The following is a 27,827-nucleotide window of genomic DNA, read 5'->3' on the forward strand; positions in this document are numbered from 1 at the left end:
AAATACAAAAATTAGCCGAGTATAGTCGTGCGTGCCTGTAGTCCCATCTACTCGGGAGGCTGAAGCAGAAGAATCGCTTGAACCCGGGAGGTGGAGGTTGCAGTGAGGTGAGATCATGCCACTGCACTCCAGCCTGGGCGACAGAGCAAGAAAAAAAAAAAAAAAAAGCAAGGTGCGGTTTCCAAACTGCAAGGTTTTGAAATCTCTACTGCGATTGTAATGGTAACACGGTCCTTGCAATGTGATAATGTCCCAATGATTTATCTTTATAAACATTTTAAAACCTTAACAAGTCCTTTCTCCGCCTTTGTTCCACTTGCGCCTCCTTGCCCCTCTCCCCCGGGCTCCTCCTCCCGGCTGGCCCTCCCCGCTGAAGTCACCGACGCGCTCAGCTGGCCCCGGGGTCTGGGTGCGCCCGCCCTGCCCGCAGTCGGCGAGGGACCCTGGGGGGTCTGCGGGGCGGGCCCAGGGGCAGCCGCGGTCAGACTCCGCGTGCAGACCCCGCCCTCAGCGACCGGCCGCAGATTCCAGCCCACCTTGGAGACCTGTGGAGCCAGGGGCGGAGAGAGGAGGCGCAGGAGGACCCGCGACACAGCTCGGGATCCGCGCGCGCTGGGCCTCCGGCGCAGCTCGTGGGGTTCGGGAGGCCGGGACCCTGCCCGGGAGATGTGGACGCCGGGCGGACCCCCGGGGCCCGCGAGCTGGGACCGCCGTAGGTTGGGCGCGAGGTTGCGCGCGGCGTTCGCGGGGCTGCAGGAGCTCCAGGGGCTGCGCGCCACGCAGCAGGAGCGGGTACGGGGCGCCCTGGCCCTGCAGCCCCAGCCCGCGCCCGCCGCGCCCTGCGGTCCCCACGGTCCCCACGGCCCCGAGCAGCAGCTGGAGGCGGTGCTGGCCGCGCTGCAGGAACAGCTGGTAAGGACCGGGCGCCGGGACTCGGGGCTGCGGGGTTTGTGGGCCACAGGCGCTGCTCCCTCCCGGTGCCGGCCGAGACTGTGTGTTAGTGGGAGGGGGGCGTCTGATGGATGGAGGGGACGTCCTTTGGGATTTGATTGGAATGCAGTTGGGTCTCCAAGGAGGGGGACGCGGAGGCCCCGCGCGCAGGTGCCTAGAGGTGAAGCACACAGATGAGGACCCTGAAAACTGCCCGGGGCTGCAGCCCGCGCTCCACCCTGCGTGGATGTGCGCCCACCCACGCCAGGATCCCGAAACTGGCAGATTTGGGGGAGACACCCTGTTGGTTAGTTACAGCATTGTTCTGACCTATGGGTACTGACCGGCTTTCCCCGGGCGGAGGTGGGCTCGGGATCCTGGCATCACTTCCCTGGGTACCAGGTCCCCCCTGCCGTCTTGGGTTAGGGGCAACAGTGTCCGCGTGGTAAAGCGCACCCCGACTTGTCCTCAGGAATGTGCTGACGTTTCTTACAGGTCGCGTCGCTGTAATAAAGTATTGGGGGAAAGCACGTCGCTGACAAAGGCCTCTTCAACTTTAAAATGTGACCTGACCTGTAAGAAGAGGCGTGTCCTCTGATCCAGAGGAAAGACTCTTTGATTTCCTTGCCAGGGGCCCTCCTCAGCACTACCTGGACGCTCTGAACCCCTCCTTTCACACAATGAAAGAAACTCCAGTCATTACCCCTCTGCTTATTATGTTATTGTATGATTTTGTAAAATTTACTGGAAACAACGCACAAGAGTTTTCATAGTTGCTGTATTTTCTTAAAGACAAACTAAAAAGGCTAGAGAAAGATATCTGTTTACTCGTGTTACCTCTATTACACTAAGTGAAATTTCTTTTACATTAGAAATTTAAGTCTGTCCTGTTAAAAGTTGCTGCCTCTGAACGTTGCCCACGTGAAGCTGTGGCATGACCGTCAGCCTAGCTGGCTCAGCCAGGTTGTTAAAGTAGCAAACCCTTCTGGATTAAAGAATCCCAGTGTCTGGGATGCCTCCCAGGATCCCGGTTATCTCCTGACCTTGTGGAAGACGGAGGTGGCAGACTGTGTGGGATTAACCTGGGCTCCCAACTCTGCCCCTGATGCCTCCTGAGAGGAAAGTAGCTGGTGTACAGACTTTGTTTACTCACCCAGTGACCAAATCCTGACCGTGTGTTTAGGTCATTTGTGTGTTTGCACCCAGACACAATCTCAGCTTCTGCTCAGCACGCGACAGCCACAGATGTGTTAGACGCATGTGATGGGAAGGGGGTGCTGCTGAGATGCTGGCTTCAACTGCTCCGTCGAGGGGGTGCGAGTGCAGGTGATGATTAACTTGGCTTAAGAAATATACAAATCAAACTTGCAAGTGCTCAGCCTCTAATTACAAGTAGCCTTTTGGAAGAGAAGATCAAACAGGTTTTTTGTTTATTTTATTATTATTTTTTTAATGTGGGGACCAGAAGGAACATGCAGACTTTGTCTTGAAACTTTGTTCTCGGGATGGATTATGTGATCAAAAGAGAAGAATAATTGAATTTGTGTGACATCAGCCCAGGGCTTAACACTTTCACATTTTTCTTACAGGGAAAAACATTAGAAGTGATAGCAGTTCTATAGTGTTGAATACAATGAAAAGCCTTGCTTGCTGGAGCAGTTACACACTCCAGCAACTCCCACCTAACTCAGGGTCCCCTCCGCCCACCCTGGTGCTCACCTGGCCATTGGTCATCATTCAGGTGTGAAGGCAGGAAGAACATTTATCAGGCCCTGAGCAGCTTTAGCCTATGGGAATTCTCAGGTGAGAATGATTGTTGGCATTTCCAGGGATTTAAACAGTCAGGAAAATAGCAGCACTCATCACTTCAAGGCTTATCGCAATGTGCTGCACCTTTTTAATTGCTGTGTCACAAAGGAGAGTGCAGTAGGCGGTGCTTAGTAGGATTCTGTTGAATAAATAAATGAGTGGCTTTTATTGCTGCAACAAAAGGGAAAATGATTTCAGAATTTGGGATCTTCCTGTTCTGAGTTTCTAAGCTGATGAGATCCCCATGCCCTCCGACCCAAGTGGGTTTGCTGCTGCGTGGCCAATCCAGAGAGGGTTCACTCTGCGTCCTCACGTATGTTTGTGAGGAAGGTTGTCGTTCCCAAGAAGTGCCGGCCATTCCCATATTCATAAGGGTTGGGTTCCCCAACAAGCCCTAGATAGAAAGACTGCATCCACTTCCTGGAACTCGAAGCCCACGTGTAGACCAAAAACCCCATCCTTCACCAGTGGGTACTGTCTCCACAAGGGGAGAGATGCAGAAGAGCTCCGGGAGTCTGCAATGAAATCTTATCCGGAAGAATTTCCCCATCTTGACATTGCTGGTCGTGACTTGTTCTAAAAGTGGCAGCTTGCAACGATTCCTTTTCCCTGGCAGCTTCCCACATTCCATGCTGCAGGAGCAAGCTGTACGTCTGATTCTGCAGCATAAACTTGATGCCCGGCATTTTCCTTGGGCCGACTGTGCTTGCTTTGTGAACACACAGGGGAACCAAGGGAGGCAGGGTGAGAACTTGCTCAAGGCCACGCATTAGGGCCAGCCATCCCCAGAAACCTGCAAGGCTTCGGTGGTGCTTTTTAATCCTTGAGTCCAGTCTGTGAACCAGGGACCCCTTTGCTGTTGATTGACAGGCCTCTTTTAAACTTAGGTAATAGCATTTACCTCTCTCCAGAATGGAGGGCATAGCCTTGGAATTCAGGCATAGAGTGTTTCCTTTGTGCGTTCTAGCTCTCAGGGATAGAAAGGAGGTGTTTCAGATCCCATCTCCGTATCCTGAACAGTAAGGCCTTTTTCATGTTGATCCTCCGCATGTGCCATACAGGTGTTGCGATGGCTGGACTGTTGACTTGCACACGGAAAAGGCACAGCACGTGGAAATCAGGTCATTCTCTTGCAGTGCATAAAGAATGCATTTCAAAGAAAGGGATTAGCCTTTTTTTTTTTTTTTTTTTTTAAAGCACCCCCTGGAATAGAAGTCCTCAAACTTTTTGTTGTCATAAGGAACTTTTGTGGTCCCTGGGAAGCTTGTTAAAATGCAGGTTTCCAGGCTTACCGGGTAGGGTCTCAGGAAATGAGTGGGGCCTGGAGCCTGGGGTCTGCAGGTATGCCCAGCTGATCCCACTGCCTGGAGAGGCTTGGTATGAGCGCCTTTATACCAGGCCCTCCTGCCCCTTCCCCAGGCCCAGGGCTTTGGCACAGATGCCCCCAGAGCACACTTTGGCCAAGGTTGCCTGGAGTTAGCCTGAACGCTTGCAGAGGGAAGTAGGCACGGAGGCCACCCAGGGCTCGCTTGCTGCTATGGAGTGAGTCAGTCCAATCGTGGACATGCGTGGAGATCACACTCTGGGGCTGGCCTTGCAGTGGACTTTCCTCCTGCCTGGCCGCATATATTTTGTGACGTGAGCACAAAGTCTAACCCTAAGAAAGAGTTAATGTAAAGCACAGTCATACAAACCCCAAGTTAGGGACAGCAGTCGGGGTTAGGGACAGTGGTCAGGGTTACAGGCAGGGAGTAAATCCTGAATGGTGGAGTCCTGCAGACGCAGAGGGGACCTAAGGACGTAATAAATAACCTGTGAGTGCCTGAGAGCTCTGTGCGTCCTGCAGCCCCTAGACCATTAATCAGAAACCAGCAACTGAAGGCCTGGCTGGCCAAACATTAATCACAAAGCAATTAACCCAGCACAGACACGGGGGCGGGAAGGGGGCTGGAGGAGGAGGAGGACAAAGCTGGCTGGGGTGCAGGAGAGTGTGATTTGGAAGAGGAGAAGGCACATAGATCCTTTTAAACGTTGAGGTGTGGCCTCACCAAGGAACTTGATTTTCTGTCGGTACCTTGGGTTTTGTTTTACGACAGGAAAAAGAAAAATCCTGGGCTATGAGAATCCACGCCGGCCCCTTTGTTTGGATCCAGGCTTCCTCTTTGCATAACTGGTGTGGGAGAGCCCGCCTGTGTGTGTTGCGCAGGCTTGGTTGGTGGTGCTGTTCACTTGGATAGCGGTTTACCTGTGTGAAAATGTGCAGGGTCAGAAACCAGTATGTTTACATGAAGCTGGGTGATGCTGGAAGCATAACGTTTTGATTAAATTCAAGATTGGTTTTTGCCATGTTCACATTCACAGATAATATTATGGCTTCAGATTCTGTCACTGTGCAAACTTTGGAGGTTTTTGGGAGGCCCCGGAGTTGGGTCCTGGAGGAGGAGATCTGCTCCTGGCACAGAAGCTGTGCGCTGGGTCGAGCCCGGCCTCCATTCCCTCATCCATGCTGATAGTGGGCACTTGCGTTTGGAAAATCGGAGAAGTCTTTCTCTCATCAGAACAGGAAAGCATTGCAACCTGCCTCTGTCTTGTAATGATTTCTCATATTGTGGAAATTACTGAAGTAATTCCCCGAGGCCCAGGTTATGGGACTCAGGGGAACTGCTCCTTTCCCACGTAAAATTTGAAATAGAATTAATCATTTTCTTTTTTTTTTTTGAAACGGAGTCGGCTCTGTCGCCCAGGCTGGACTGCAGTAGCCGGATCTCAGCTCACTGCAAGCTCCGCCTCCCGGGTTCACGCCATTCTCCTGCCTCAGCCTCCCGAGTAGCTGGGACTACAGGCGCCCGCCACCTTGCCCGGCTAGTTTTTTGTATTTTTTAGTAGAGACGGGGGTTTCACTGTGTTAGCCAGGATGGTCTCGATCTCCTGACCTCGTGATCCACCTGTCTTGGCCTCCCAAAGTGCTGGGATTACAGGCTTGAGCCACCGCGCCCAGCCAGAATTAATCATTTTCTTAAGAGAACCAACCACATAATTACATTCATTAATTATTTGCCTTAATCGTGATTGTTCATCAAAACAAGAAATGTTTTAGAATTGAAAGAAAAACACACACACATGCTCATAATAAGCTTTTTAGAGTTGGGGAAGTTGAGGCCGGGAGAAGGCACAGCCTCTCAGGGCAGGGCTGTGATAGAAACTTCTAAATACACAGTCCCTTGGCCAGGCACATGCCTGTAATCCCAGCACCTTGGGAGGCCAAGGCAGGTAGACCACTTAAGCCTAGGAGTTGGAGACCAGCCTGGGCAACATGGCAAGACCCCATCTCTACAAAAAATACATAATTAGCAGGGCATGTTGGTGCATGCCTGTAGTCCCAGAGACTTGGGAGGCTAAGGAGGGAGGATCACCTGAGCCTGGGGAGGTGGATGCTGCAGTGAGCAGTGATCGCACCACTGCACTCCAGCCTGGGCAACAGCGCAAGACCCTGTCTCCAAAACAAAACAAAACAAAAGATCCTGAAGGCTGATTTTCACACTGCATTTACTCCAGGTAAAGCTGACAGTTTCCATGTTTTGCTGAGAACCTTCTACCCTGGCAGCTCTGCCAAAGCCTGTAACAGTTCAAAATGTTACTTCTTCTATCAGGGAAGGGGAAGGGACTTATTAGTGAAGGAGGAGCTTTTCTTTCTTTCCAAGGGACTTTCTTACCTTCTTGAAAAGTCAAAAGGTTTGTGCTCTGCAGGCACCAGGAGCCCAGAGGCGGCCGAGTAAAAGGACGCCACCGCACCCAGGCACAAGATGCGTAAAGCATTACCACAGGAGGGTAAACCCTTATGCTGGCTGAAAAACGCAGCCAAATAGACGGTGCAGGTAGTTCCTGTCTGCCAAAAGGAGGTGTTGCTTTTGATCCTGATTTCAGTCTCATAAGCTGTAGTATACTGTATCCTTATAAAGAAATGTAATTTGGAAAGTGCGGATAAGTGAAGCAGCCTGAACTGGAGAAAACCCGTGTGCGTGTGTGTGTGGGGGGAATGGGTCAGTAGACCTTTCTTTTTCTGACGGTGGAGCAAGGAAATGGCTTCAGAATGAGCAGGCGCAGCAGCCAGATTTAGAAGATGTGTTTCGTGTGGACTCGGGGAGTTCAAATTACATTCACAATGCATGGTTCACCCCTTTGAGCCTTAAGTTTTGGTTTCTGTAGGTACAATAGTTCCCTTTCTCTTCTTTCCCTTCTCAGTCCCGGCTGAGACAGCAGGACATCGGCCTGAAGACCCACCTGGACCAGCTGGACCTGCAGATCAGCAAGCTGCAGCTGGATGTGGGCACAGCCTCAGGGGAGGCCCTGGACAGCGACAGCAGGCCCAGCTCAGGTACCAGGGTGCCCTGACCTCCTGGACACAGGGGCAGGCATGCAGCCCAGGCAGAGGTGAAGCCTGTCCCGCCAGTCCCTCTCGGGCTGAAATTCCGTTCCACTGCTCTCCCGGTGTCCGTGCAGGGAGGCGGCCACTTCATCAGGCCGATCTGAAAGTCAGGAGGCGACACCGAAGCCTTTCTCAGGGCATATATATTAATTGGCTACCTCGCTCTTATTTTTTTAATTTGCAAAAATCACACTGTGGTCTAAGTGACATTGTTGGACTCAGGAGGCCTGGGGCTGAAGCACCTCCCCAGCCTGGTCTCCTTCTCAACTTGGCAGGCGCCAGGGAAGAGAGAGAGACAGGGGCCAGGGGCCTGTCCTAAACAGGCTGAAATCCAGAGGAAGAGGCCACCCCTTAGGCAGGCATCGACCACCCAGGACTAAAGGGACCACTTGCCAGGAAAAGGGAGGGCCAGTGCTGCTGAGTGGGGGTGGAGCGGGCTCTCATCAACTCACTGACAGCCCCCGAGAATAATCCTGAACATCTTCACCTGAGCCACACTCTCCCAGGCCGGCCGTGTGGACGACGGCCCACAGCCTCTGGTAGCCTCAGCTCAGGGGTTCCCCTGGGCCCCCCTGTGCTGTGACAAGCTCAGGAGCAAAGGGGTCCCTGGGCTCTTCTGGATGGGAGTCACTGACCTGCCTTGTCTGCTGTGTCCAGGCTTTTACGAGATGAGTGACGGTGGATCCTGCTCCCTGTCCACGTCCTGTGCCTCTGTCTGCAGTGACCACATCTCCCCCTCGCTGGGCAGTTTGTTGCCTATGGCCCAGGCCCCCAAGGCCAGGCCCAGCATGGGGGACTGGAGGCCCCGGTCGGTTGATGAGACTACTGTGCCAGCGTGGAGACCCCAGGCTACCGAGGAGGGCACCAGGCCCCGGGGCAGCATGGAGAATGCAGGCCAGCCGTGGGGCACATTCTGGCCCAGGCCGGTGTCTACAGGTAAGAAACCGCCAGGGAAGGTGGGGGTCTCATCTCAGGCACAGGGGAGGACGGAGTGCAGTCCCCAGATGTTGAGGGCAGAGCCAGGGACCCCGCATGGGCGCACCCCAGGCTCTAACGGATGCTGGAAGGCCTCCGTGGGCCCTGTGGTGGTTTGGATGGAGGCAGGAATCAAACGTGGCCATGTGCATCACCACTGGCTCTTCTAACACACAGCACTTTTCCCTGTATTTAAAATGGACATCAGCAAGCTTAAAAACAATCCTTCAAAAACCCTAGATCCACTGGTGTTTGCAGGGAGAGCGGGGTTGAAGGCGCTGGTGGGGAGAAAACAGGGCTCATGCCTGGATCCCACCCCCTGGCGCGGGAGGGGCTGTAGTTGTCTTCAGACTGTCTCCAAAGGCACAGATGTCATTTTTGGCCTTGTTTTATTTCTAATACAAGGCCTGGTTTAGTAACAACCATTTGGTCTTTTCTTACCGAGAAGCCCTGTGGTTTCCTCCAGGGCATCTGCAGGGACTAGCTTCATGCCTCTGGCCTCCCTCCAGGCTCCATCCACCGCTGCGGGGCCCCTTCAGCCTCCAAGCCTTCAGGGAAATGAGGGCGCTGAACTGAGGACTTACTCCCCATGCGTTCTCCTTCAAGGGGAAGGATGAGAATGAGCTGAGGGGGCTGTGCCGCAGGCACAAACAGTGCCCCGCACCCTGTGTCTAGACGCAGATGGGGCCCCGCCGTGCCTAGATGCGGACCCCGGTGACTGGAGTCGCCGTCTCCCATGGGACCCAGGAGTTCCTCCAAGCAGTGAAGGAGCAGCGCTTCCTTCCTGGCTGCATTTCATGCATGAAGTGAAATCAACAGCACACGAAATCCTCTCTGTGTCACGTGTTTGTTCATTTTTCTCGTTCCTAGGTGATCTTGACAGAGCCCTGCTGGCAGACACGGGGCTCCAGAAAGCCAGCGCCGATGCTGAGCTCCTCGGGCTCCTCTGCCAGGGAGTGGACATCCCGCTGCACATGCCAGACCCCAAGTATCGGCAAGACCTGGTGTCCCAGGGCGGCAGGGAGATGTACCCGTACCCCAGCCCCCTGCACGCCGTGGCTCTGCAGAGCCCCCTGTTTGCCCTGGCTAAGGAAACCCCACAGAGCGGTGGTCCCTCATACCCCAGGAAGACCCCCCTAGGCCCCGCAGGTCTGAACACCATCCAGACTGGGCCGGTCCTCGAGGCTGGTCCAGCCAGAGCCAGAGCCTATATCGACAGGCTGCTGCATCTGTGGGGCCGGGAGACCCCAGCAAAGGGTAGTGGGGGAGAACAGGGACCTCTAAGGCATGCAGTGTCCCCATCCGCACAGAGGCCGGGTGGCTGGAGTACAGATGGTGGAGGGCGACTATTGGTCTTCGCCCCAGGGAGGGAGGATGAAGGAGGGCCAGCTCAGAGCAGAGGTGCCGGCAGGGGCCCCCAGCAGCAGGGATCCATGCCTCTTGAGGGTCCCCAGCACCCTGGCAACCTTCCAGAGGAGGGCTCCAAGCCCTCGAACAGCTGCGTCCTCAGGGAGACCATGGCGTGGCCCTCTCCCAGCTTGAAGGCCCAGCAGACACCCCCAGCTCAGGACTATGGACGAGGCAACGTCATATCCCCATCCAGGATGCTGGACAAGAGCCCCTCACCGGCCTCTGGGCACTTTGCCCACCCGTCCTTTGCTGCCAGTCTGAAAATGGGTCCCCCCAAGAGCAAGGCCGAAAAAATCAAGAGAAGGCCCACGGACAAGGTGCTGAGGTTTGCAAGGCAGCCGCCGCTTCTACTGGAGAGGCCTGAGGGAGCCCATGCAGCCCCCCAGCCGTCCCTGGAGTGGGACCCGGCCCACTGGTCCCCAGGGAGGGGTGGGCTCCCGCGGAGGCCGGCCCTGGCCTGGGAGGCACCCGGGCGCTCCTGTTCCGAGTCTACCCTCTACCCCATGCCTGTCCTCGTCCCCGTGGCGGTGGCCCCGAAGGAGGGCCACCAGACCTCAGCCCAAGCCCTGTTCCCCTTTGAGGCAGCACTGCTCACCTCGGTGGCTAGGAGGAAGCACCGCCGCTGGCAGTCCACCATGGAGATCTCAGCCCGGGCCCGCCTGGCCAGCTGTCCCGAGTCTAACCTGGGGCCCCCCAGGCCAGTGGCCAGAAGAGCAGGTGGCCCACAGGCCCGGGGCCGGCCCTTGCTGGTCCGCCAGGACGCCCAGACCAGGAGCAACTCAGAGCCCTCCAAGCACTCGGCCGAGTGTGACCCGAGGTTCCCCTCAGTCATCCCGGAGACCAGCGAGGGGGAGTCCAGTGACCACACCACCAACCGATTCGGAGATCATGAATCCAGCAGCAGCGACGAGGAGGGCAGCACCCAGAGCAGGGACTGTGACCTGGCACTGGGCTATGTGGCGGCCGGGCACACGGAGCTGACCTGGACCCAGGAGGTCCCGGTCAGCTCGGGGCCACTCCTGTCCCCCGTGCCCAAGCTGTGCCGTATTAAGGCCTCCAAGGCCCTGAAGAAGAAGATCCGTAGGTTCCAGCCGACGGCCCTGAAGGTCATGACCATGGTGTGAGGCGCAGTGACTGCATCAGGAGAAGCCTGCTGCACACCGGAGCCCTTTTCCCGCAGCGTCCTGTGCATGTCTGGGTTTCAGTGTCATCTCGCCAAGCCGCTTTATCTTCCGAGGCCACCATTTGACAGGAGTCCCCTCCTGTTACATGCTCTGCCCGTGGAGTACGCCGTGAGTCCCCGCCCCAGCAAAGACCTTCCATGCAGAGCTCTGGTTTCAGATGCCAGCAGCCTCCCCGGCCGACCTAGCGTCTCTTTTCAACGTCTGCCCAGGATACTGCTTCCCGGCAGGCATCTTGTTTCCGCCTTGTCATCCTCCCATGGCCTTCCCCTGCCCTCACTCCCCTCTGGCTGGGGACGCGTTTCCCAGTCCTTTGACCATGCCTCCCCAAAGGCGTTTTAAAGAGGCGGTTGCAGGACTCCGTGCTGGAAATTGAATTGGAGTTTAAACTCCACGTTACGCTGTCAGCGTACACAGGCACCCAAATTATGCCATGATCTCAAATAAAAGGAACTTTTTTTTCCCTCTTAACTTCCTCCTCCCTGTTTCCTTGGGTGGCACATGGTAGGGGCACCATCATCTTCATGCCTGCCCATCACAGGGCACACACCAGCTTTGGGCGGGGAGGGCACCTTATGAGTGAGTAGAGACTACACTCTGGTTTTAGTATAAAAAGTAGGGCATAGGCCGGGCGCAGGGGCTCATGCCTGTAATCCCAGCACTTTGGGAGTCTAAGGCAGGCAGATCATAAGGTCAGAAGATCAAGACCATCCTGGCCAACATGGTGAAACCCCCATCTCTACTAAAAATACAAAAAACAGAAATAAAAAAAATTAGCTGGGTTTGGTGGCACGCACCTGTAATCCCACCTACTCGGGAGGCTGAGGCAGGAGAATCACTTGAACCTGGGAGGTGGAGATTGCAGTGTGAGGAGATTGCGCCACTGCACTCCAGCCTGGGTGACAAGAGCGAAACTCCATCTCAAAAAAAAAAAAAAAAAAAAAAAAAAAAGTAGGGCATAAAAGTGTTTTTTTTTTTTTTTTGGTGTTTACTTTTCCAAATGGAATTTTCCTCAACTCTTCAAGAAGAAAGATAGCAGTGCTTTCAGGTAAGCTGCCTGGTGAGGGTCACAGTATTTTCACATCAGAAAGCAGCTTTCTCCTGAAAGATAAGAATTTGACATGAAGGTGGAGAAGGCCATTGAAGCCCCCCATGGACATCCTGGGCCCCTTAGGGCAGATGCAGCTGGGCAGGATGGTGGAAGGAAGCCAGTCAGAAAACCAGCGGAAGACGGGAGTAGATTTGGAAGGAGGCGTGAAATATTCCTGGAACAAGGAGTTGGTTTTAGATGCCTATAGGGAACTTCACGTCTAGAACAAAGTGGAGGTGAGGGGGAGGCTGCTGCTGAGCTCCCTGACAGTGAAGACAGTGGGGGCAGGGTCTGTTCTCTGTGCAAGCATTTCCAGGGGCCAGAGCAGACAGATTCAAACACCCATTGAGTTCGTCTGTGTGCAGTTTCACCTGCCCTTCCTGAAATCTGCTTCCGAACAGAAGGCCAGAATCTTCCTCAAGCTTTCTAAAAACCTGCATTGAAATTTCAAAGGATGATTCAAACCCACTCACGGATGGGGGTTTTACTGTAAAAGTTAATTCACAGGGTATTTTATAAAAATGGCAACATTTTTAGAATGAAGCGTGGCTTCTCCAGGACCACTGAGCAGGTGAGGTTGTGACGACTGCCCCGTAGCCTGAGTCCCCGTCCTCACTCAGGACTGTGGGCCCAGCCTCAGTCCACGCATTTTTTTGTAGCTGACCGTGCTGAAGACATGGCTAGGAAGTTCATATAAGTCATACATTCTGGTCATTCACTGGGGCTTTCCGCAGGAGCTCTGAGTGCACTATCCAGAAAGAGCAAACTTCCTTTTCATCCGCTATGGTGACTTAGCTTGTATCACAGCTCTTGGTTGCTCAGACTCCACGTTGCAAGCTACGATGACAGGGAATCAGCCCAGAAGGGGAGTGAGTGCAGTGGGTCTGGGCTTCTCAGGGTTTTCTGACAGTGCCTGTCTTTTTTAGAAAGCTGGGCGTGGTTTCCTAACCATTCAGATTCCAACGTGCAGCCTGAGGGGTGCATTCCAGCTGGAGGGGTGCATTCCAGCCGGAGGGGTGCATTCCAGCCAATCAAATCCAAATCCCGGCCTGCTCCACACAGCCCTGCAAACTGACCAGGAGAACCATGCAGACTCCAGACAAAATGCAGCCATCACATCGGGGGCGGGAAGGGTCCTCAGTAATCTGACAGTCCAAATCAATCAATCAATAGTTCTCTTTCCCTTCTCTATCCATCCTCTCTTTCTCAATAATGTGCTCTCTGGCTCTTACTTTCTCTCTCTCTCCCTTTCTCAAGCTCTCTCTCTCTCTCCCCCTTTTTAACTGTGGAGGCCCAAACATGCATTTCAGTTTGCCCCAGGCCCAAGGCCTTGCCAGGGCTCTTCTACTCTCCAGTAGGTTTGGAGTAAATAAGTAGAATTCTCACAGATTCCATGGGGGTCCTCGGAGGGTCCCCCAGCCCTCCTGTCCCGTCTGCCCAGCACCCCGACTCCTTGGCTTTGCTCAGTACTCTGCAGGGCCAGGCAGCCCAGGACTTGAGGACTGCTCTGGCTCCAGTTCCCATCCCGCTTGGCCCTGGTCATAGCCTGGCTGAGTCAGCATCCCCCTTCATCGAATGAAGCTGATCGCGCCTCAGGGTTTGGAAGGAGGCATAAGCTGGCAGTTTGAAAAGGGACCCACGTCTGTCTGTGCTCCCCAAAGTAGGGACAAGGGGTGAGTCGGCCCAGGTTGTGGCCTCCCTGTAGTGTGCAGAGTTGGTGAGGCTCCCTGACCCCTCTGCAAACATCGCCCAGGCACCACCAGGAAGACCGAGCAGATGCCACATGCAGGCCTAGGGCAGATAGCAGCCTGGGGAAAAGCTTTAAAACACAGAGCTAACCATTAGAACGCCGGTCATAAGAAGCCCGGTTTTTGAGAGGGCTGACAACAGGGTGCTGCTGGGTGTGGCAGAGTCTTAAGCACCGTGAATTCAGAGAACAGGGATTTGCAAGAAGTCTGGGCGGCCAAGGCAGACACGCAGAAAGAGGATGGATGGATTCGCCCCGTGGTGAACATTCATCTCCTGAATGTCTTATGTTCTGTGCATATTTTTCCTCTAAACCAACATGATGGAAACCACTCACACGGAAGCAGAAATGAACCAGGAAGCCCACCGAGGCAGAGCGTGGCCTGTCATATGAGGGGGTGTGATTGATTAGATGACGGGGGCAGCTTTCAAGTGCATTGGAAGACGGAGGAGCTGTTTCCTTCTCTCTCAAGGGATTAAAAAGTAGACAATATAGAATTTGACTTCCGGGGCCTTTAGGACTAACTTCTAGCATGCTTACGATAAAAATATTTTAACAAAAATAAAAATAACAGGATAAAATTGCTCTTTATCCGTTCTATCCTAAAATATCCTCTTCTACAATAAAAGGATAAAGAATTAAAGTTAAGCTAAAGTAAAAAATATGTCAGGAATTCTAAATTATAAGGATGTGTGAAAGATTTAATTATAATATTAGGGAAAATGTCCCAACCTACTTTAGCAAATCATACGTTATCACTGAAGAAAACAGAGCATATCATTACTGATTAAATTCAGGAAGGTAAGTGGGTGCCCTAGCAAAGCTTTCTCTCTGCATCCTCCTGCATCCTCCTGCATCCTCCTGCTCCAGCTTGTAGGATAATAAAAGCCTGTCTTGGTCCATTTTGTGTTGCTGTAACAGAACTGAGTAATTGAAAAAGAAAAAAAGGCCTATTTGGCTCATGATATGGGTGACTGGGAAGTTTGAGACAGGCAGCTGCATCTGATAAGGCGTTTATGCTGCTTCTACCCGTGGCAGAAAGCAGAAGGGGACCGGGTGTGTGCAAAGAGACACACGGTAAGAGAAGAAGCAAGAGAGAGAAGCCGAGGAAGCCATTCTTTTAACCACCTGCTCTCTTGGGAACCAGGCCATTCCCCCAGAGCGAGAACTCACTTAGCTCTGAAGGACTGTGTTGGTCTATTAATGAGGCCCCCATGGCCCAGACACCTCCAGGCCCCACCTCCCAACACCACCACACTGGGGATCAAATTTAAAATTTTGGCAGAGGTTTTGGTGGGGACAAACCACATGCAAACTACAGCAGAGCCCTCTTAGGATAGAATCCGAGGTTCTGTACAGTTACTGGATCCTAAACATGAAATACATAAAGTCTGATGAAAAACAGTAGTGCATCTGGAATGGATTTAACGCAGTCCCACTTTACAGGTCAAGTATTTATTTAATATCTGTGAATAAATGGAAGATCAGTGAAAAAAGGGAAAATTATTATATCTACAGATTCTATGTGGCTTTAAGGTGATGGTGCCTAGTTTATAAATGGTTGATTAAAAACATACTTATTTTTAAAGATTAAAGTCCGCAGGAATTTGTTGACTGTCTTTTTCAATCACTTGCGTAGTTGACCCTCCCTGCTAGGCTTCGAAATGATGCTGTAAACCAGACCTGTTCACACACCGGGGCCCTCAATCTTGTCACTTGGGCCCCGCCACTATCCAGCAGACACAGCCCTTTTCAAAGGGGGCTTGGCCGGTGAAAGCCATACACAGGGTCTGTTCTTTCATTCACTCAGTTACCAAATGTGCTGAGCTCACTGGGTGACTGCCTGTGCAGTCACGGTTGGGAGGTGCCGACAGGAAGGGGCTCCTCCCCTCCTCTCCTGAGCACTGGGGCTCCTCCTTCCTTTCCTGAGCACTGGGGCTCCTCCCCTCCTCTCCTGAGCACTGGGGCTCCTCCCCTCCTCTCCTGAGCATCAGGGCTCCTCCCCTCCTCCCCTGAGCACCGGGGCTCCTCCCCTCCCCTCCTCCCCTGAGCACTGGGGCTCCTCCCTCCTCTCCTGAGCACTGGGGCTCCTCCCCTGAGCACTGGGGCTCCTCCCCTCCTCTCTTGAGCACTGGGGCTCCTCCCTCCTCCCCTGAGCACTGGGACTCCTCCCCTCCTCCCCTGAGCACTGGGGCTCCTCTCCTGAGCACTGGGGCTCCTCCCTCCTCCCCTGAGCACTGGGACTCCTCCCCTCCTCCCCTGAGCACTGGGGCTCCTCTCCTGAGCACTGGGGCTCCTCCCTCCTCCCCTGAGCACTGGGGCTCCTCCTCTCCTCTCCTGAGCACTGGGGCTCCTCCCTCCTCTCCTGAGCACTGGGGCTCCTTAAGGCAGACTCATCCCTCCCTCCTGTTACAAACTCTTCCCTCACATAGCCGTGGGCTCCTGAATCCCACTGAGTAAAATCAAGCTATTGCATAGTTGAAATGTTTGCTGGTGCAACTATCCAAATTATTTTTACCTCGATTGAGTTAAATGCTGCTGCAGCTTTTATGGCGTGGAGTAGAAAATGCAATCACATCAAAAGGTGCCCTGGAAATGATAAAGAATGATGAAAACAGTCCTGTCTGAAAACAGGTTATGTATACAGCAAGAGCAGTGGCAGGTAAACGGTCCCAAAAACATGGCTAAGAGGACAGGACCACAGTTCAACATTCCTTACACATTTGGGGACGGCATTGCATTTGGGGTCCCAGCTGGAGCAGAATTTTAGCTCTCTGCTCGTGGTAGTAGAGCGTGGCTGTAATACCACAGCTGCTGACTCAGCCCCTGCTGCCAACTGCTGGGGGAACAGACCCAGGAAAGGATAGACAAGCTGGCTAATCAGTAACCTAAGGACAGCAGAGTCCTATCTGACACTGGGCCTTCCTAAGGAGACAGAAAGCAGTGAACCTCTGTAAAAGCTTAGAGGTAAGCAGTGGTGAAGCCGGGCAGTGGGGGGCTGGATGGGGGGCTGGGAAGAAGCAGGCAGAGGGAGTCGGGAGAGGAAGGCAGTCAAATGGAGGGAAGAGAGAGAGAGAGATGGTGGAGGAGCAATCCAGGGAGGGGAGCGGGCCCGGAGCTGGGAAAGAAGCTGGACCGTCACCAGGTGTGGACTTGTGGGTCCTCCTACAGCTCCCAGTTCTACCTGGGACAAGGGGAACAGCCACTGCAGGCTTTGAAGTGTGGAATAAACAAAGGCCTCCGGGTGTGGACAGGCAAAGGTTGTTTATTCAGGGCTTGCTGCAGTGAGTGGGCTGGGCAGGCAGAGATGCTCACAACAGGAAAGCTTCCCGGTGAACACACAGAGCCCCAGCTGTGCCCTGTTGGAGGCCAGGCTCTGGGGACACCAGAGCTCTAATGAGAGGCAGGCATCCTGGGGGCCTATCTGGCTTTCTGGTTGGTCCTGAGTTGGAAGCAGGGACAAAAATTAGGAAGCTGTCAGCACCGATCAAGTCTTGGCCCTCCGGAGCTGACTGTCACAGGGGTTACTGTTGAGCTTCCGGGGCTGTCACTAAAGATGGCAATCTGGCTCCCTGCAAGCCTGACACGGCCACTGGCCTCCTGGGCTATGTATTGCAGATAAAGAGTTGGCTTTCTGGGCAGGTGTGGGTCAGAGTTCTGCTTTTATATACGATCCAGTCTTGAACCCTTGCGTGTTCAATTCCTCAGAAGCAGAGGTGTTGGATGTAATTGCATTTGTGTTTTAGAAAGACCCATTCTCTGCTTGGCTGAAGTTCCAGAGAAGGGGCCTGGCCCAGGGTCTGGGCATGGGGACTCCGTGCCTGGGGAGAGGCCCATGCAGGCGGCTGCCACAGGAGGATGCAGAACGCAGAGCTGCTCTGCCTCTGGAGGACCCAGCCGCTGACCGCTGTCACAGGCCACAGCAACACTGGGCTCCAAGAAAACCGGAGACTCTTCCATGGCGTTTCTTCGTCCCCAGCAAGAAATGAGAGTTCTTTTTTTTTTGAGATGGAGTCTCACTCTGTCTCCCAGGCTGGAGTGCAGTGGCGTGATCTTGCCTCATGGTAACCTCCACCTCCCGGGTTCAAGCTATTCTCCTGCCTCAGCCTCCCAAGTTGCTGGGACTGCAGGCACATGCCACCACGCCCCGCTAATTTTTTGTATTTTTAGTAGAGATGAAGTTTCACCATGTTGGCCAGGATGGTCCCAATCTCCTGACGTCGTGATCTGCCCGCCTCGGCCTCCCAAAGTGCTGGGATTACAGGCGTGAGCCACTGCGCCCCGTTAAGAGTTCTTATTGAAATCAGAATACCTTATAGAAATAGGGCTCTAATCAGTCTTTTAATTTCTATTTTTGAATTTTTAATTCCATTTTATTTCTATTTTTCTTTCGGCTACCGTCTCCTAATCAAGGGCAGGGTGCACAGCGGGACAGGACAGCAAATCACTGACTTCAGTCGCTAAAGCTTCATCCTCCTTAACAGTGACTCTCCTCCGTCCCACCCCTCACCCCACTTGAGGACATATTCTGGAATTTCCAATGTTTGCTCCTGCAATGCATTTTCCATCCTGGGTGACAGGAAGTGTCTGGTTCCAGGGCAATGAAGCAGCCACAAGGCCTCTGTGTCAGCGCTGGAGAGAAACAGCTTCCGTCCTCCTGTCCCGGACCCTCCTGGAGGGATGCTCCCAAGGCTGAGTGAGATGACACAGCCATTTCCCGCATGCTGCCCGGCACTGACCCGCCCGTAGCACTTGTCCCGGTGCTGGTCTGCAGCAGCAGTGAGGGGGACCCCTTTGTGTGAGGGTTGCACTGGCCATCGTTCAGGAAAAAGCAGTAGAGCCTCTGCAGTCTTTGAAGGCCCTCCGTGCCTCCAGCGCATCAGCCTTAGGACAACGCTCCTCACGGGGGTCTCTGAGGTCTGCCTGGAAGACACTCTTCCAGCCCACCGGGTCCTGCAGCCAAAGTGCGTGGTGTCCCCTGGCCCTGGAACGAGTATCTGTGTGACCCCGCAGGTCCCTGTAGAAACAGCGCCTCCCTCACGGAGCCTCGCATTCCTTGTTGCTTTTCGGCTTTCTTACCTGGCCTCCACTGTCAATCCTTGAGGTGGGCTGGTGCTCTAGGGACTTCCTACATTGACGGGTGTGTGTTGGGTTTAGAAAGAAGCTATTGTAGAACCGTCCAACGATGGAGCCTTCAGGGGCGCCGTGGCCCCGGAGCACATGGCGGCAAGCTGGAGAAGCTGGGCAGTGCCCAGGAGTTGGCACGTGGGGACTCGGTTCGCTAAGAGTTCGCTGAAAGCAAATCCATGTTTTGCATGAGCAGCCTGTGTGTCTCCTGGCTCTAAACGGTGCCTTGTTTTGTCTGGCTGTGGCCAGGATCTGTGATTCCCTGGGAGGCATTTCACCTCACTCAGAGTCACAACGTTCAAGCAATGACAAGAACAGTGCCTAGAGTAGAATACCATCTAAATTTTATTTATGTTCATTTATTCACTGTCAATTGTCCTTTTTATTTCACCAAATTTCAAACTATTAGAAACAGCGGAGGTTATGGAACCCAGAGTCAGGCAGATCCTCAGAGTTTGTCTTTATTGGCAACGGTGAGCACAGAACTCACGTATGTTTGTCTCAGAAAGATCACAGATGCACAGGTGCTTAGGAGAACTGACACCAAGCATGTGGAAGGAATTTAACTTCTTCATGTGTTGGTGCAACTGAAACAAATTCACGCCTAATCTGGGGAGGCCTGCATGAGCTACTGGATTGGTTGAGGAAGATGAGATAATGTGAGACCCTATTTAATAGAAAGATTTTTTTACGTATAATTCTCCACATATAATTTAGGGAAAATAGTCATTTATTAAAGGACTCTCAGGGACTTGTAGTTGAGAAAATGTCAACGATTTGGGTTAAGGGACATGTTCATTAACTCTTGAGATTTATAGAATAGTTGTGAGTGGCTGACATTTACTGTCTACTATTTATTTTTCACAAGTATGTATGATTAATAATTAATATTTACAAAGTACTTCCTCAAAAATCTTCTGGTGCTCATGACAATCCTGTAAGGTAGATATCGTGGGTATTTTATATCTACACTATATTTTAAAGCTAAAAGAACTAAAGCCAAAATGAGTAGTTGGCTTGCTCAGGGCACCCACCCAGCCAGCATGTGGAGGTGTCTGAAATTAACCTCAGGCCTCTGATTTCCAAAACCCATCTCTTGCCCAAGGTCCCAGCTCACGACTGGAGCGTAAGCCTCTTTGAACAGATCATGGCTTATGTATGTATTCACGTGTAATCTCCACAGTAGCTATGCTAGGCCGTTGCATGTACATGAAGGTACGTGAAGGAATGGATGGAATTCTCTTACATTAGGGAAGAAGCTAACCTCCCAGCTGAATTTTGGCGTTAGCACGACACTTAGCGTTTTTCTTGGCTGTTAAAATAACGTGTAACAGGGTGGCAGGAGAGGATGACATACCACCACTAAATAAAGGAAATCAGACCCCCAAAGGTGTGTACTTGGCCTCTCTGTTTCTATTGGTTCATTGTCTTTTTCTGATTCAAAAACATATTTAAATTTTTGAAGTACTTAAAACAAAAAAAACAAATGCGAATACCACATACCCATTCCTCATGCCCTCACCAAAGGGATCTGGGGCAAATTAGAATGCTGCTCCATTTCCTTCAAATATTTAATTTTCAAACAATAAGTAATGTGTAAAAACTGCAGCTAAACCCCTCCCTCCATCACAGAGTTAGCCACAGTTCTGAAGTCAGGGCAGATGTCTGTTAAGTTTTCCTATATTTACGTATATTTACAGGTACATGCATGTACCCGTAACACCACCAAGCATCCTTTCACGTTTTCACGTTTTGAATAAACATCATCATTTTTCCAATGTGCATATTCACTCAATGGTACCTCAGGATATGTGACAATTACTAGGAGAATATTTACTGAGCTCTTTGATAAGACAGACTTGGTGTCCTTCACTCACGCAGGTCCTCCCACAGACGTGCGAGGAGTAATCACTCCTCACCAGGGGCTGGGACACGGACCCACCGGGGCTGTGCCCACACCTCCACATGCCCGTGTCTGCCCCGTGCTGCCCTCGACCGGGCCATACCCCCACTGACCAGGCCAAAGTTCATCTGCCCATTCCTCTAATGATGGACTCTTATGTTGCCGTCTCAAGCAATGTTGCGCAAACATCCATTTCTCTGTCTTTCTGTCCACGCAAGCAAGACTCTGCATAGATACCCCCATGTCTCTCCCAGGTGGCTGTATGTGTTTCTTCTGTCACAAACTACCATAGACTTGGGGGCTTAAAACACAGCAACTTTATCCTCTTACTGTTCTGGAGGGCGGAGGTCCACAGTCATTCTCCCTGGGCTGAGGTCCGGGTGTTGGCAGGGCTGACTCCTGGAGATTCTAGCAAAGAAACTGTTTCCATGCCTTTTGCAGCTTCTAGAAGCCAGTGGCTCTGGGCCTCCTCTTCCACCGTGAAAGCCGGGAACATCGGTGAGTCCTTCTCAAGCTGCACTCTCTTATCTTCTCCCTTCTGCTTCCCCCTTCCTCTCATGAGGACCCCCGTGACTATCACACTGGGTCCACCCGGACAATCAGGGATAGTTTCCCGTCTCGGGTCAGTTGATAGCCTCCTAATTCCCTCAGCAAACTTCATCCACCTTTGCCACATCACCTAACATATCCACAAATTCTAGGGATTAGGACATGGACATCTCTCGGGGACCATTGTTCTTCTGACCACACACCCACCTGCCATGCCCAAGACTTCCAACTTTCTCACTTCCAAACCTTGGTATTGTCAGGCCGTTGTAATGGTGCCAAATGGAACAGATATCAAATGGTGTTTCATTATGGTTTTAATGTGCATTTATCGGTTTATAATGAGGTTGAACACTTTCCATGTTTTTCTTGGCCTTCTAGTTTCCCTTGTGAATTAACCTCTACATATCCTTTTCCCCATTTTTCTCATTTTTTTCATTGATGTGTAGGAGTCCTCAAATGTGGACACTAGTTTTTGGTGAGTGGTAAGTTACAGGGTTTGCGAGTATCACTTCCCCAGCTGAGGCTTGTCTATAAATTTGTTGATGGTGTTTTGGCTGAGCGCAGGGTTTTGGGTCAATGCCATCAAATTTAGGGATCTTTTCATTTATGATTTGTGGGTTTTAAAAAATCATATTTGGAGAGCTCCTATATAGTCTACTATTGTACAGCTATTCCTTATTGTTATTAGCAGTTTAGCATCTTTGCCTTTTGCCTCGAGGTGCCCGTGATACTTGCCCTTGTGTGGGAGGAGAGCTCTGCTGCTGATTCCGGGTGCCTGTCCCCCATGACCATCTTCTCACCGCTGTGGATGGATCTGCTCTTTCCCACTGGCCTGTGCTGACTCCGGCTCTCTGGGCATCAGGTATGTGTGGTCTCCACCTGGGGACAGAGCAATTCTCTTTCACGGTTTATTTCTTCATCCTCTGTGCCACGTTAGTCAATTCTGCAGCTTTTGAAAAAGGCTTGATAATGACTCTCAGCCAAATATCGCAGCTTTTCTTCTTCGATGCTGTCTCGGCCATTCCGGCTCTTTATACTTGTGTGTGAATCACAGCATCATCTTGTCCAGTGAAAAGCCTCTGCTTGGTTTCAATGGAATTGCATTTAAATTTATGGGCTGACTTGGGGAATTATGACTATCTTCATGACAAGTCTTCATGTCAGTTAACCTAGTTCTATTCTAGGCACCTCAGCAAGTTTTTAATTTTTTTTCTTAAAATTATGCCCATATTTTCTTACATGTATCCCTATATGCCTTTTCTGTATAATAAATAAAATTGGAGTTTTAAGTGAGGTGCATGCACCTGTATGTATGTTACTGTGTTTATTTTGTATCCTGCAACCTTCTTAAAGCCTCTCATTCGTTTTAGGAGTTTGCCTGTGGGTTCTGTTGGATTTTCAGTGCCTGCAGTCAAACCAGGCAGAGTGGCTGTTTGAACCCAGTACATAACACTCCTCTTTCCTACCCAGGTTCTGAAGAAAAGCAAAGTCAAAATTTAAGCAGCCAAAGGTTATACCATCAGTTCTATTTGAGAAAATACTGGTATTATATCTGCGGAAAAGTGGGCTACCCAATATTGAGCCGTGAATTCACAGATTTGCCCACCTGACCCTCACAAGATCCTGCTGGGATGAGGGCCTTGTCACTCAGCTGCCCACACGGCTCAGGAGAACAGTTTGAGTGGCTCCCAACAGCAGAGGAGAAGGAAAGGGCAGGGTTGCTGCCAGGGCCCGAGCACACGCTTGGGACTCAGTGCCAAAGGGCAGATGCTGAGCTCCTTGTTCCACAAGCAGGGCCCGGTGCTGTGAAAGGCACCTGAGTATAAAGCGTCTTCCTTTCATTCTGCGGTTTCTTCCTCAACTTGTCAGGATGTGTATTTGCTATTTAATGTCATTCAAAGTATAGAAAATTAAAATTTTAAATTACGGGCATGAATTTTGCTGTTTGTCTTTATACTGCGGGCCAGTGTTACAAAATTATAAGTTGCGTGCAGAATCATTGAAGCTGCAGAATCGCAGAATCATTGAGGCTGCACGGTGTGTCTGTAGCTCTCATGTGCATTTGCATTTTATTCTTACCAGAACCGTGCAATGCTCCAGGTGAACCTGGCATGCACGCCCCACCTGCAGGCTGCACCTCCAGCTCGCTGACAGGTAGGGAACGACTAGGAGCGGAGAAGCGTGGTCATCCTCTTCCCCTTTCCTCTGTGTCCTCATACCCAGTCCAAGTGAAAAGGCGAGCATTTGGGGACAGATGTGCTGGGACTCCTGGCACTCATGTTTCTCAGGATGGCATTGCCTTCTCTAGTGTTAGATGTAGGTTCTGGTTTGAGAGGAAAGTGTGGCCTCTGAGGCTGTTCTGCTCAGTGGTAAATGCTACACGCTCACTGTGTGGGTGCTTCAGGTCTGGCTGCACAGCTGCCATCGCAGGTCTGTGCTCATGGGCATCGTGGCTGCTCTGTGGGGACCAGGAGGCAAGGAGCAGTAGCAGACGTGCGTGTTAGATGAACCTCCCCTACTCACAAGCAATCTCTGTCAGCCTTGGGGGCATCACTTACAGAACACAATTCAAAGACAAAATTATCAAGATTTTCAAGACAGCAATGACAGAGCACTACACTAAGCTGGTGGCTAAACTGACTGACCAGTCACAGGCTGGAAGTTGGGCCCTGGCCACAGGCCCAGCTTCTTCTCCGGACATCATCGGCCCCCCCTTCGCCCCCCGAGTCACTCTGCTTTCCCCACAGTGAGCAGGTGGGAGCTGCAGAGAAGTGTCCAGAAAACACTGCTGGTCAGTGGAATTTCCTTTATGTGGAAAGTCGAAGTCAGGGAGGAATGGACGTTTTGACTGGAAATTCCAATGCTACTTTCTGTGCGTTTTTCTAGCATGACTGTAAGTGCTGGAGCCACCACCACCATGCTCAGCAACACCCAGGAAGCAAGAGCAGTTGACAGAATGTTCGTGAGGATTCCTTTTGGTTTTTACTTTTTTAAAGCCCCTTCTAATCTCATAATTTCTGTGACTTTGGGTAAATACACTATGATCATAAGGTAAGGAAAAGTTAACCTTTTTAGGTTAGGAAAAATTCTAATTCACATGCATATATATTATTGCAAAATGGTGTGAACATTTAATATTTTTTGAGATCATTGATATTTTTCATTTACTATGTTAATAAGATGAATCCCATTAACAAAATGTCCATTGCTAAACCAATTGTGCATTCATGGGATGAACAATGTTTGGTGATGGGGTTTTTGTTTGTACTTTTAAATGATACTGAAACGTAACTAGGGAGAAGATAAGCTCCAGAGCACGCGGCACAGCACCAGCAGGCTCAGTCAATTGCCCGTCTTCTCATTTACCAAACCCACGTAGCCACCCCCACCTCAGATGGATTTTTTTTGCAAAGTCCAGACATTCAATTATTTATAATGTGTCTTTTTAGGACACTGCCGAAATTAGGTTGTAAATGTTTTTTAGGATTGTATCTTATGTTCATAGAAGAAATTGGCCTATGAAATTTCTTTCCTATAATACTCACATCTGGTTTTCATCCCAAAGCTAAACCAGCCCATAAAAGCAGCTGTGATGGTTTTCTTCTTCTTATATTTCAATAAATGGTATGTAAAAGACAGGAATCATATGTTCACTCAAAATTTGTGGACCTGATTGTATAACCATCTGGGCCTTGGATGGTTTTTGTGAATTTTTAAACATTTACTCTCTTAAATGCTTACGTCTCACCAAGTTTCTCTCTATATTTTTAAGTCGGCTTGCAAATGTATGCTTTACTAGGAAATCTTCTATTTCATCTAAATTTTTAAGTTTAGTAAAATAAAGTTGCACATGCGTTTCTCTTAAGATTTGAAACATCATTACCACGGATGCGACTATATTGTTTTCATCTGTAGCATTGCTTTTTTCCTGCTTTCCCCATTTTCTGCCTCTGATCAGTTTCAGCCCAGGGTGTACCAATATTATTCCTTTCACTAAAGGAATTGTTTCTGTCTTTTTCTAACTTTATTTTTTTAGATGATCTTGCCAGCAGTGCATTAATATTGCCTATTTTTCCAAAGAACCAGGTCTCATTTGCACTGGTGTCTCTATTTTTCCTTCATATCCTGTTTCACTAATTTCTGCTCTTGCTTTCATTATCCCCTTCTTTTGGTTTTCTTTGGAATTACTCTGTGTTTCCAAATTGTTTGCTCAGCTAATGGGTTTTCAGTCTTAGTACCATGTTAGCTAGCTCCGACAACTTTAGTATGGAGTGTTTTTATTGGTATTAATTAGTAAATTGTTTTTCGTTTTCATTATTCTTTCTAATTTGACCATAAATTATTTAAAAGGTCTTTGTAAACTTCCAAACCGAAGAAGTTTTGGTGAATTGTCTTTTTGTTATTATTTTCTAAATCACTGTGAGGTCAAACACTCTAGACTAGATGCTGATGAGTCCTGTAGTTTTGTGGTTCTTGTGTTTGTTGAGACTTCCCTTGTGATCTCCTGAGGTAAGTTCTCAGAGATTCTCCCTGTGGGCTTGTTGCTGGCAGGATTTCAACCGCATTGATGAAAAAGGGAGCCCTTCACTTCCTCTGTGTGTGTACATATTTATTATCTGCTTGCAGGTATGATGAAATATGTTGCTATGACTCTAGATTTGTGCGTTTTTCTTTGAATGTTATCCCTTTGTGCTTTATATAGTTGAATACTGTCTTGGTCTGTACTTTAGAAGTGTTTTTTTTTTTTTTTTTTTCCCTGAATGGCTCTTTTTATCATTACACGTTGGCGGTTTATGTCCCTAATAATGCTTCTTTCTCTAAATCCAGTCCAGCCTGTCATGTTGTTATAACGCCTTCTCTTTGGTCTTTGCATTTTCCTGTTAGCTCTGCTCATATCCCTTTACATTCTGCCTTTCCGTGATACTGTGTTTTAAGTGTGTCTCTCTCTCACACTTTAATAGCTAGTTAGATTCATTTACAATCATTTAATTTATTTAAATTTATTTCCAATACCTATTTTATGTTTGCTCATGATCATACTTTTTCTTTGTTTTGTCCACATGAGTTTGATTATAATTTCTTAAATTCTTTTTATTCTCTCTACTAGTTGGAAAAGTATGTATTTTATTTCAGGAGTTGTTTTTACATATTTTGACACACATATTTGTCTCAAGAAAGTTTAAATTTATGACAATTTTTTTTCTTCTTTCATGCAATGCAAATACCACAGAATGCTATCAATCCATGGACACCTTGTCCAGCCTCCTATGCTATTACTCTCTGTGCTTTAGTTCCATCATGCCTCACTGCTTCCATGGACAGCATCACTCTTGGAGTGATCATTCAGTCTTCCTTGAATCAGCCCTCCATGGATGACACAGTTATTGGAATAACTATGTCATCTAAGCGAATGATCGCTTAGTCTTCCCTGGATCAGCCCTCCATGGATGGCATCTCTCTTGGAGTGATCGCTCAGTCTTTCCTAGAATCAGCCCTCCATGGAGGACATGACTGTTGAAGTGATCGCTCAGTCTTCCCTGGATCAGTCCTCCATGGATGGCATCGCTGTTGAAGTGATCACTCAGTCTTCCCTGGATCAGTCCTCCATGGATGGCATCGCTGTTGAAGTGATCACTCAGTCTTCCCTGGATCAGCCCTCCATGGATGGCATCGCTGTTGAAGTGATCGCTCAGTCTTCCCTGGATCAGCCCTCCATGGATGGCATCGCTGTTGAAGTGATCGCTCAGTCTTCCCTGGATCAGCCCTCCATGGATGGCATCGCTGTTGAAGTGATCGCTCAGTCTTCCCTGGATCAGCTCTCCATGGATGACATTGCCCTTGGAGTGGTTGCTCAGTCTTCCCTAGAATCAGCTCTTTAATCGGCTTTTGCTGATTTACTAGATGATCAAAAACAAGGATATAGGAAGTGAAAATTAGATTAAGATGAACAAGCATGTTATAACTAAAATGAAGAAGAAAATAAATAATGGGAGAAAAAGAAAAACTTAGAAGCAAATTATCCTGTCTATCTATCTATCTATCTATCTATCTATCTATCTATCTATCTATCTATCTATCTATCCATCTTTCTATCTATCAGCTTTGAATAGAAAGGGGAGAACTTTAATGCTTCATTTGAGACCCTTTTGGGGGTTAACAGCACCAATCCCCCCAGTTCAAAGGTCAACATCAGGGAGTTGCTGGATTCAGAAACTCCACTGCTGAGTTGGGACAATCTGTGCTTACTGCAAACACAGAGGGGCGAAGCCAGGCATCTGCAGAGCTGCGATGGCATCACAGTGGCCAGGGAAGAGTGACAGTTGTGCTCCCAGTCCAGCCAGCAGATAACCTCCTGTCCCTGAGGAATCATAAGCCACAGCTGTGGATGGGGTTTCTAAGTCCCTTCCTTCCAGATGAGCACTCCTCTCCCTTCCCCACCCACGTCACATCATCTCCTGGCTCTGTTTGTGCTGAGAAGTCTCTCAGGGCCAAGCATGTGGTAAGGCCAGAGGATTTGGACATTCATCCGTGCTCGAGGTCATCAGGTCTCAGGCTATGGGCACAGGGCGATCCTCTCCCCTCAGCTGCTGAAATACAGCCAGAGGTAAAGCAGGCATGAGTTTCCGCCTTCAAGAATGAATGTCCCTGGGCAGAAGTGGGCAGTCAAGGGAGAAAGGCCA

General features: G+C 50.3%; 1 protein-coding gene across 1 annotated transcript; it reads left to right on the forward strand.

Annotated features, from left to right (window-relative positions):
• The first annotated feature begins 404 nt into the window (after nt 1–404).
• LOC105487592 (dishevelled binding antagonist of beta catenin 2) lies at nt 405–11,202 on the forward strand. The gene is made up of 4 exons (XM_011751083.3): nt 405–912; nt 6,982–7,114; nt 7,823–8,101; nt 9,011–11,202. Exons 1-4 carry the CDS (start codon nt 667–669, stop codon nt 10,672–10,674), a joined length of 2,322 nt encoding a protein of 773 aa, XP_011749385.2. The 5' UTR covers nt 405–666; the 3' UTR covers nt 10,675–11,202.
• The last annotated feature ends 16,625 nt before the right edge of the window (nt 11,203–27,827 follow it).

The sequence above is a fragment of the Macaca nemestrina genome, chromosome 5 (assembly GCF_043159975.1).
Source record: "Macaca nemestrina isolate mMacNem1 chromosome 5, mMacNem.hap1, whole genome shotgun sequence".
Lineage (NCBI taxonomy): Eukaryota > Metazoa > Chordata > Mammalia > Primates > Cercopithecidae > Macaca > Macaca nemestrina.

Excerpts from the sequence above, each read along its gene's own strand:
- LOC105487592 (XM_011751083.3), top strand. The coding sequence starts at position 667 with ATGTGGACGCCGGGCGGACCCCCGGGGCCCGCGAGCTGGGACCGCCGT. Across the intron at positions 913-6,981 it reads CCGCGCTGCAGGAACAGCTG|TCCCGGCTGAGACAGCAGGA; the intron begins GTAAGGACCGGG and ends TTCCCTTCTCAG. Across the intron at positions 7,115-7,822 it reads CGACAGCAGGCCCAGCTCAG|GCTTTTACGAGATGAGTGAC; the intron begins GTACCAGGGTGC and ends TGCTGTGTCCAG.